This window comes from Nicotiana tabacum, chromosome 23, assembly GCF_000715075.1.
Source record: "Nicotiana tabacum cultivar K326 chromosome 23, ASM71507v2, whole genome shotgun sequence".
Taxonomy (NCBI): domain Eukaryota; kingdom Viridiplantae; phylum Streptophyta; class Magnoliopsida; order Solanales; family Solanaceae; genus Nicotiana; species Nicotiana tabacum.
Genome location: NC_134102.1, coordinates 122,002,802 through 122,013,883, shown reverse-complemented (window position 1 = coordinate 122,013,883; position 11,082 = coordinate 122,002,802). Strand labels below are relative to the sequence as shown.

The window sequence follows — 11,082 nt, the reverse complement described above, 5'->3', positions numbered from 1 at the left end:
TTCCGTTGTTAAACTTTAGGACACCATGTCCTTAACTTTATATGTTCAGTGTAAATTTTAAGGACATGGCGTCCTTAACTTCATGTGTGTAGTGTAAATATTAAGGAGACCATGACCTTAAAATCTACACAACACTCATGAAGAAAGGGTAAAAATATCTTTTCGTATTAATTTTAATAAAATAATGGCTATTTTTGCTCAGCATTAAAAATATTGGATAAAAATTAAATACCATATTAAAAAGTGGCTATCTCACGCCATTTCTACGAAAAAATACAGTCTGTGCAAATTGCGTTGTGATCCAATGGTAAAAGTTGATGGGCCTAGCTCAAACAAGCTTTAAGCACTATTATACTTAGGGCCTGTTTGGTCATAAAAAAATATTATTATTTTTTTACTTTTTTCGAAATTAGTGTTTGACTTTCAAATTTCACTTAAGTTAAATTTCAGAATTTTTTGGAATTGGAAAAACTCTAAAAAATTGTTCAAACACAACTCTATTTTTCAAATACCATTTTTAATTTGAAAAAAAAAATCACTTTTTTCCCCGAAATTTCACAATTCTTATGTCCAAACGCCCACTTACTTGGATTTCTCTACTTGTGAGAATACACAGCGTTGTTATTGTCGTTATACACTTATACTTGAATGATATTAATAGACGACCAAGAATTCCCCTTAAATGGTGGTCGTTTAAGATCGATTCAATTGGTCGATTGATGGTTTGATGCAATGTCGTACTATATCTAATTTTTCTATATGAATTCAGAACTTGATTCCTCTGTTTGTTATAATAAAAAGCATTCAAAATTATTTTAAAATCATAATGAAAACCTTTACTTCCTAGGTAATAATTACGAAATATAAGAATTAAGCAAATTTGGAGCAACAAGCAGGAGGTTAATGGAGTGATTATAAAAGCTGGAGGATCAGAACCAAACGAAGTTGCTATAGCTCAACCACAGGTTAAGCATACTTTTATAGCAGGGGGATCAACTACTCAACAAAATCAACCACTGGTGGCTATTGTTCAGCAGAATACAAATCAAGCAACGACATCCACTAGTCACCAACCAGCTCAGAATGTTGAATCTCCTGGCCAAATGAACACAAATGAATGGCACACTATTAAAGGAAGATCAACTACTAAAAATATGAAATCAGTTATTGCGGAACAGCGGTACTAAGAATGGGTTTAGTCCTTTAGTAGAACCTAGGGGACAAAATGCAAGCGGCAGGGGATGCGGTAGCTTCAACAGGGGTGAGGGTGACCCAATATTCCATTCTGTCTAACATGAATGTTGTGACATGGAATGTGAGAGGGCTTAATAAGACCTATAAGCATAAGGAGTTAAGAATAGCAATTAAGGAGAATAAAATGGGACTATTAACTGTATTAGAACATAGAATAAAGGAATGCAAGGCAGAAAAGATTATAAAGAAGATAGTTCCAGGTTGGGAATGGGTTTCTAATTATGGCAATAATACTACAGGTAGATTTTGGATACTATGGAACCCACATGTCATTTGCTTTACTTTACTAGAGATGGACCCTCAATTTATACATGGACAGATTAAAGTACATGAAGCTAATCTGGCATTTAGCTTCATCGCAATTTATGGGTTGCACACTATACAAGATATGAGGAGTTTATGGAGAAAGCTCAAGGAATTAGAGGGAATACAACATGGTCCTTGGATTGCAATGGGAGATTTTAATGCTATCATAAATGAAGAGGATAGGCAACATGGTTCACAGGTTCAAGACATTGAAACCATGGACTTCAGAGACTTCTTGACAGAATCTGCAATGATAGAGCTGCAGACTTATGGTAGAGAATACACATGGACTAACAATCATACATATAGTAGAATTGATAGGGCCATTGTAAATGCGGCCTGGATGAATGGAATGCCTGTAAGTCAAGTGCAGATTATGGAGCCACAGTTCTCTGATCACTCTCCCTTGAAGATTAAATTTGATCAATACACAGGGGGAAAAACCAAGCCGTTTAGATTTTTTAATTGTATAGCTGAACATCAAGACTTTTTACCTTTAATTGAGGATTGTTGGAAGCTACCTACTCCTGAAACATATATGAGAAGAGTATGGAATAAATTGAAGAGTGTTAAGCAGAGGTTGAAAACACTGAACACATAGCAATTTAAGGGAGTAAAAGGAAAACTGAAGCATATCAGGAATCAATTACGAAAAATACAGGAAAGAATGGGACAACATAAGCATGATAGTATTTTGATTGAAGAGAAAAAAAAAACTGAGAAGGCAATTGGAGAAATGGGGGATGATTGAGGAGAGTATTTATAAACAAAAGTCAAGAGTCCAATGGTTGAAAGCAGGTGATTCAAACTCTGCTTAATTTTTTGCAAACATGAAGAGCAGATACTCCCAAAATAATATTAGCAGTCTGTCAAATAAACAATGTGTGCAAATTCAAACTGCCGCCGGGATAAAAACAGAAGTAATAGGTTTTTTCAAGAAGCTTTTGGGCACAACAGCTGTGTCATTGCCTGCAATTCATCCAGCAATTATAAGGGATGGTCCGATACTTCTCAATAAGAAACAGAGGGATCTAATAAGGACAGTCACTACTGCAAAAGTATTACTAGCATTGAAGGATATTGATGACATGAAAGCACCAGGATGCGATGGACTAAATATTTTATTTTTCAAGAAAACATCGCCTATTGTAGGAGGATAAGTTACAGAAGCTATTTTGAACTTTTTCAATATATGAACAATGTTTAAGCCCATCAATTGCCCATCAGTTACACTTATTCCAAAGGTTAGGAACCCAACTTGTATTAAAGATTATAGACCAATTTCTTGTTGTACTACTATATACAAGATTATCTCTAAGATTTTAACAAGGAGGCTTCAGGTAGTTATGGATGGATTGGTGGACAATTGCCACTCTGCGTTTGTACCAGGGAGGGTAATCACTGATAATATTATACTTAGTTATGAGTTGGTAAAAGGGATATGGGAGAAAAGGAATATCACCAAGGTGTATGATCAAGTTAGGCATGCAAAAGGCTTATGATTCCCTTGAGTGGAGCTACTTGGAGCAAGTTCTTATTGGCTTGGGTTTCCCTGAAAAGTTTGTTAGAATGATCATGAGTTGTGTCCAGAATGTGTCTTATTCTATCCTTCTGAATGGCAAACCAACAGAACCGTTTGAGACTAGAAGAGGATTAAGACAGGGGAACCATTTGTCTCCTTTCTTATTTATGTTGGTTATGGAGTACTTAACTAGAAGCTTGAAGACTTTGAGACGTATCCCTAATTTCAACTATCATCCCAGATGTGATAAATTACAAGTAGTGCAACTAGGATTTGCTGATGATTTTCTATTATTTTGCAGGGGAGACACCATCTTAGTGAAGTTGTTATATGATTGTTTCCTAAACTTCTCTCAAGCTTCTGGTCTGAAAGTAAATCAGAGTAAAAGTGCAATATTTTTTGGTGGGGTGGATGCAGCTACACAACAAGATATCCTACGCATGCTAGGCTTTCCTAAAGGTGTACTACCTGTTAGATATTTGAGGGTCCCACTAAATACAAAAAGAATACCCGTGACATAATGCCAACCTCTACTTGACAAAATGGTGGTAAGAATCACTTCTTGGACTTCAAGATTCCTATCCTATGTAGGAAGATTGCAATTGATCAAAAGTGTTCTCTTTTCTATACAAACATTCTGGTCACAGATTTTTGTACTACCAAAGAGGATCATACAAATGATAGAAGCTGTGTGTAGAAAGTTCCTTTGGACTGGGGGAAATGAAACGTCATATAAATCTCTCCTAGCTTGGGAGAAGGTCTGCTATCCTCACTCAGCTGGTGGCTTTAATGTTATGGATATCCATATATGGAATAAGGCAGCAGTGAGCAAACATTACTGGAACTTGAGCAAAAAGAAGGACAAGTTGTGGATACAATGGATTCATTGCTACTATATTAAATGGAGGCAAGTTTGGGATACATATCCAAACCAAGCTTCCTAGATAGTTAGGAAGATAATGAAGGCCAAAAAGAATTTAGAAGAAACATGATACACTCATTCTGATGTTCTAGCCATGAATTCTTTTTCTATCAAAAAACTTTATCAGAGATTGAGAGGTCTTTTCCCAAAAGTCACTTGGAAGAGACTTGTTTGTAATAATGCAGGGTGTCCTAAATGGGTATTCAATTTGACTTTGGTAGCACATGGAAGATTGTACACAAGAGATCGATTAGCCAAGTGGGGCATTGCTAACAATTTGATTTGTCCATTGTGTGAACATGATGATGAATCTCTTGATCACTTATTTTTTAAGTGTAACTTCTCTGCAGCTCTATGGAATAAATTACTCAGATGGCAAGGAGTGCATAAACAAGTTATAGGATTGGTGCAAGAGCAGGAGTGAGCAATTAAATTTGCAAATGGGAAAAACGCAAAAGCAGAAATGTATAGAATGGTGTTGGCATGTAGTGTTTACTATATTTGGAAAGAGAGAAATCAAAGAATATTTCAAGGAATAAGAAGAACTATTGACAATCTTAGCATGCTAATAGTGCAAGATATACACTGTCAAGGGAGCCACAACAAGAAGATTACAAAGCAAGTGAAATCCATGAATTTCTATTCCTGAAAGTTGTCTTGGAGGGAAAGAGTTAGAAGAAGAGTAGGATAATATTGACATTTTTGTAGTAATGAGTATGAAGATTTGCTTAGTATTGAATAGATAATATCAGAAGCGAGAAGGGGATAGTAGATAAATGTTTTAGCAGGTTTCTGGAGGTGGATTGCTGACCATCTCTAGGAGTTTTTGTTATGATTGTACATATTTTGCCCTTGGTAATAAAGTTACTTATTTACCAAAAAAATAAAATAATTACGAAATATAGGAAAATAATTGGGAAAAAAAACTCAAAAAATGGAGGAGGAGGAAGTGACACTTTGCACAAATTTGGGGCAACAGCCACGTCATTCAATCAAATATAAGCCCCTCTGCCAAAAAAATACTAAGACTAAACGTGATTCGTGAATCGAGACCTTTGGGTTTTGCACGTCACCCTCTCCTATAAATCTTACTTTAATTAATTAATTATATTAATTATCCATATATTAAGACTTTCAAATTTCGTGGCACACACATATAGGAAAAGGAACGATCTGAATTCCCAAGTAGAGTATTATCTAAGGTTCTTAATTTCCAAGCTATCTCAACCTTTTTTCCCAAATCCGATCCAATTACTTTTTTCAAATCAAGGATCTCGTCATCTATGCGAGAACTTGACCATCCGTTTGATCCCTATTTCTCTGAATATGGTCAAAATTTGCAAACCCTACCTTGATTTCATTCAAAGATCGAATCTTTTTTGCAATTTTAGTGTTTCTGATCCGTTCCACAGATAATTTGATTAAATTCAGGAAAAAGGTCCCTTTTTTTGAGTATATTGATTTTGAAGATAGTCATGAGAATTATATTGGGGCTTTTGTTATTTGTTTGAATTTTAGGTAAAATTTTGTGATTTCGTTTGAATTGTTGAAATTAATTTGTTCGCCGAGTTGTGTAAATCTCTTTTTTGTGATCAGTGGGCTGTGCAAATCGTTTTCTTTTTTTTTTGGGTCTGAGGAAGTGTTATCATGTATATAGAGGAAGAGAAGGGAGGAGAGTTGGAAAGTAGGGAGGAAGTGGAGGAGGTGGTGAGTAGAGTGGTGGAGAAGGCAGAGAAATCATCTGCTGCTGCTAAGGTGTTGTCTTGTAGTGGTAGTAGTGGCAAGAATGCCATTGTTGTGTTGGATGTTAGGAGGGTTATGGTTGGAGTTGGGGCTCGGGCGTTGTTTTACCCGACTCTTCTTTACAATGTTGTTAGGAACAAGATTCAAGTGGAGTTTCGCTGGTGGGACTGGATTGACGAGGTATGACACCTTTTGTCGTCCTGTTTGCCTTGATTTTTATCTAGATGTATGTGGATGTGCAAATGATGTCAATACGCTTCAATAGTAGTTTAGTTCAATTGAGATGATTTTGTTTATAACGTTAAATCCCTATTGCATATTTGAATGCTAATGCTAATCTATGTAATGCATTGGTAGTTTTTGAACTAATTATAGTAGAAATTCATGCTAAGCAGTTGTCATCTGAGGTATGATAGATCTATTCTGTTTCTGAAAACAGTTGTCTGGAAATGTCATTTATATTAAGGTTGATTACTTTGATTGATGATGCTGAACTGTTATAACATCTTGCTGAACCTGTAAGCCATGAATAAGAATGCTAGTACTATATGCACAGACATTCAGAAAATAAGGGTGGGATTGACTTTTGCAGAAATATCAATCGCTTAATTTCTCTGGAAGAGCAAGTCCTTAGACATCCTTGTCAATAATCAAAAAGTCATGTAATAGATCATTGTAGTACTCTGTATCAAATGCACTAGCAAGATGATTATACTTGTCTATCCTAGGAATCATATGATTAACCTATCAACAATATTTAACTGTAACCCTGGAGCTGGAGCAGATGACAAAAACAAATGGAGGATGGTCTCTGCTTGTATTTGGTGGACAATTTGGAAAGAAAGGAACTCTAGATGTTTCGAGCAACACATTGCAAAAGATCAAACTTAACTGTATTAAGCTTTTTTGTTTTTGGTGCAACCAGATCTACCCAGAGGATACTGTATTAGGTTCCTGCTAGAAATGTAGACTGGTTTACTCTTCTTGCTCACTTGCATATATGGTTTCAGTACAACCCATGTATTGTTTTGTGCTTTAATACATACACAGGTTACCTTCTCAAAAAAATATTTTACTGTAACCCTTGGGCCCTCTCTCCAATGCATAAATAAAAAGAGAACAGAAAAAAGTAATAAAAGGTTATATTTACTGACTTACTTTCTCCTTTAGTTTGTGTTATTAGGTGCTGTCCCTTTCCAATCCGATGTAAAAAGGCTAAAGGAGCTTGGTGTTTCCGGTGTTGTCACCCTAAATGAGCCATATGAGACCTTAGTTCCAACTTCTTTATATGAGGTTAGTTTTTTGGCTTTTGCTATTTGCTTTGATCTTTCTGTTATGCTTCATTTAAAAGGTAAGTTAGTCTTCCCTTATAAAAAAGAAAAAGAAAAGGGGATAAGTCCATCTTCATTCAAGCTTCACCTTCATGCCCCTTCCCCTTATTTCATCTGTACCCCTTTGGAATTGGGACTATTTAAGTGTTCTGTAGCCATGCGATTGTTAAGGTAGTGGTATTTGAGAAGTATTGCACTAGCTGAGGAGGCTGTACATGCCGTACTTGTTTTTGGTGAAACAGTCCATCTGTTCATAGTGATCTACTGATTGTATTTCTATCTTCTGAGTATTATTGTTACCAAAATTATTTAAATATGGGATGAATTAGTTGTTGCCTTTCTGCTGCAACCTAGTAAAAGTTAAATCTTTCACTTAATTCTCACATTTTACTTTTCGGGATTAACTAGTTACGTGGCATGATTTCACATTTTTTTTAAAATTTGGATTTGTTATTTAAATATCCTTCCCATTACATGATCAAGTGCTTTTTTCTCTTTGTTCACATTAGTTTCATCTGTTACTTCTTGTAGGCTCATGATATTCGTCATTTGGTTCTGCCCACAAGAGATTATTTGTTCGCCCCATCACTGCACAATATATGTCAAGCAGTAGAGTTCATCCATGGTGAGTATAAATCTCATCCCTTTGGCTTCCCACTTTGGTTATTTGTTGATTTTGCACTATTGTCAAAGATCTTGACCTTAATTTCCTGGATGCTTTTTACATTTTATCATGACCTCACAGTCACTTACCAGCTTGAGATTCATCTAATTGTCTCAGAAACTGGAACCACAAGCACAGTCTCCATCATATCTCAAGTGACACTGACACAATTTAAAGTCTGAGGGTCAAAGTGTCCAATTCTCAAGTTGACATCGATTGCTTATGATTGAAACCAGACAAAAGTACTTTAAACTGCATGTTTATTAAATTAAAATATTTTACAACTATCAAAAGAAACTTATGGTTAAGGAAAAGTCAACAAAACTATGGTCCAAGTTCATTGCAGTTTTTTACTTATCCAAAAAAAAAAAAAAAAAAATTGTTTGATTCACAAACATTTGTTAAGTTGCTGATCTTCTATTTGGATATTATACTTTTTGAGGTATCAGTCAATTCGTATGTTGACTTGTGATTTTTGTATATGCAAAAAGTACAATAAAATAGGCGGCAGTGATGTTTAAAAACAAAAATTGTAACTTAAAGCATAGATGTTCGTCTTTTAGCCTTTAGGATGATTAATTTCCTTAATTCTTTTCATATGTAGCTATTGTGCTGAGATTGCAAATGGTTGTACTACTCATTATTGCACTCTATGGCTGGTATTTTCAATAAAACTTTCATTACAATTTTAAAAAAATAAATAGGCCGCGATAAGATGCTTAGCTTTTACCCATGTGTATATTTTCTGTTATACATTTGCAAAACCAAGGTGCTTCTGATTATATAGACAGACTAAGTCTTTGGTGTTGGGATGACATCTTATATTTTGATTGTGACCAGTAGTTCAATGAAGAACTCATCTCATCTATAATGCACTTCTAGTATTCTGATCTTCTTTTCAAGCTGCTGCTCTTATCCTTTCTGGTTTTCCCTTTTTTTGCTTTCTATGGAAACAAGTGTTGCTGCAAAACTTCGGAAATTAGCCTATTTTTGATAAACTTATCCTTTGTCTTTCTCTCCTCTTCCATCCTACCTAATCAAGATTGCATCTCTACATCTTTTCCCTGCAGAAACTAAAGACAAATGTACTTTAACATCCCCCCCCCCCCCCACAACCAGAAAAAAACTAAAGAAAAATTAAAAGATTGTTAAGTGTACTACCAGAGGAAAAGGGGCTAAACTTTTCTTTTTTGTCTTTGAAGAAAATGCTTCTAACGGACAAAGTACATATGTGCATTGCAAGGCTGGTCGAGGACGTAGCACAACAATTGTCTTATGCTACTTGGTGGGTAAACTAAGACTTGTTTGAATCGATTGTTTAAAGATCATTTTACGTATTTTTTCCTAAAGTTTGTTTTTTTATTGTAGGTTAAGTACAAGCAGATGACACCAAATGATGCATATAACTATGTGAAGTCAATTCGTCCGAGGGTGCTTTTGGCCTCTTCCCAGAGACAGGTGTCTCAGAGATTTGCCTCACCTTTTACTCTTTTTGTCCCTTCTCTTTGGATGCCTGATTGTTTTGCCTTATGAGATTGGTGAAAAGATGTACTCCTGTTGCCTTGGTTTTCTCTATTCTGGTTATTGTTACTGACTCTTTTTGTCCATTAATAATCAGGCGGTCGAGGAATTCTACCATCTCATGATGAAAAGGACATACAGTTGTAGCCCCTTGACTAGTCTGATCTCAAGGAGCTCAAGGTTCTTGGCTGGACGAAATTTGTTAGCCTTCGACGATGGTGCTGTGGTTGTGATAACCGAGGCTGATCTAGATGGATATGATCAGAGCCTTCACTCTAGGGTGGATGGATCCGAGATCTGGGCTGATTTGAATTTGATTTACAGGGTTCGAGTTGCCGGTGGGGCAGCCCTAACAAGACTCTCCTGTATGTGGTTTCGGTGCCACGACCAGAAGATTCCAACTCAGAAGCTGACTGCAGAGAGCAAACAGGTGGGAAGTTTTACTGTAGATATACATGTGTTCTCTTGAGTTAAATTTGTACATATTTCTTCAGAAAAAAGCTGCTTACCGTGTAAGCTATCTTGACTTTCTCAGTGTAAATACAATACACTTCTCAAGTTGCAAATGAGAAGTTTGAGTATATGTATGTATATATAGCTGTATGCAAAACTTGGAACTTTCAAGACGTAGCCTACCACCTTCCAATGGAGTTAGAATGAAAATCGTGGGATTTTAATTTGTACTCATAATAGGTACTCCTATATTCTTAACAATCTGTCTTTTAGTTCATTCAGCTAGAACCCTTCTTTTTTTGTTCTTTTTCAACTAGACCAAGCAACCAATCTGTCTTTTAGTTCCTATTTTTTTTTTCTTTTTGTGGGAGGGGAGGAGGGTTGAGGGGGATATTAGGTGGGTGGGTGGGTGTATATTTGGAGGAGGAGATCCATAAAACAAGACAATCAATTGCTATTAGCTAGTCACCAACTCGATATTCACTCAAAATTGGGAAGATATGTACAATGTCTGTGTGCCATATTTAGACTTATTAACTTGTTACAGTGAGTTATAAATTCTCGAAACAATCCTTAAAATAATATCCTCTCCTTTTCATCACTGACTAGTGTAAATGCATCCCGGTCAACTGAAATCTGAAACTACTCCAATAGTCAATTGATAAAGACAACTCCATTGAATTGAAACAGTAGTACAGTTTAGGAAAATTTAACATCCCTTCCTGTCTTGCCTTTCTCCAAAAAACTTGCCGTTTTCAACAGGGAGATTTTGAAATTGCAGAGGCGCATTATTGCTGCAACATAAACCCCCCATTGAATCTCACTATGAATCTTTAAGTACTACTTCAATTTATGTGGCTTGATTCGGAGTACGAAGGTCAAAGTTTAAGTTTATTTTTTAAACATAAAATTTACATATTTGAAAATTACATACAAAATATTGTAAATAATAATAATAATTTATATTTCAAAATACTAATAAAATATTTAAGAAACTCATGGTCAAAGATGAACTCATAGATTCCCCAAATAATAATGTACACATAAATTGAGTACTTTTTATGAGATCTATAAGCACTAAAAGCGATTATTGAAAAGTCTTAACAAGTTACTCCTACTATATACGTACAAGCCAAGGGGCAACATTTACACTTATCTTTTGTGACTTATAATTTTCAAGACAATCATTAATTTTATCATTTCCCTATCACTGCGTCCTTTTTCATCATTGAGAAGTGTTAATGCCAGATGAAATTCTCACCAAACAGTTGAGTAACCAAAAAAAAAAAAAAAAAAAAACGTACGTGCTAAGTATTAACTAGTCCCGGACTTGCTATTACATTAATAATAAGCAGTCCGCTAATCT

General features: G+C 35.5%; 2 protein-coding genes across 2 annotated transcripts; both read left to right on the top strand.

Moving 5' to 3' along the window:
• The first annotated feature begins 1,225 nt into the window (after positions 1-1,225).
• On the top strand, positions 1,226-2,161 carry LOC142177361 (uncharacterized). The gene has a single exon (XM_075245837.1). It carries the CDS (start codon positions 1,226-1,228, stop codon positions 2,159-2,161), a length of 936 nt encoding a protein of 311 aa, XP_075101938.1.
• Positions 2,162-5,146: 2,985 nt separating this feature from the next.
• On the top strand, positions 5,147-9,947 carry LOC107795157 (phosphatidylglycerophosphate phosphatase PTPMT2). The gene is made up of 6 exons (XM_075246168.1): positions 5,147-5,927; positions 6,918-7,040; positions 7,610-7,703; positions 8,945-9,027; positions 9,111-9,200; positions 9,361-9,947. The coding sequence occupies exons 1-6, from the start codon at positions 5,652-5,654 to the stop codon at positions 9,730-9,732; spliced, it is 1,038 nt and encodes a 345-aa protein (XP_075102269.1). The 5' UTR covers positions 5,147-5,651; the 3' UTR covers positions 9,733-9,947.
• Positions 9,948-11,082: the final 1,135 nt, after the last annotated feature.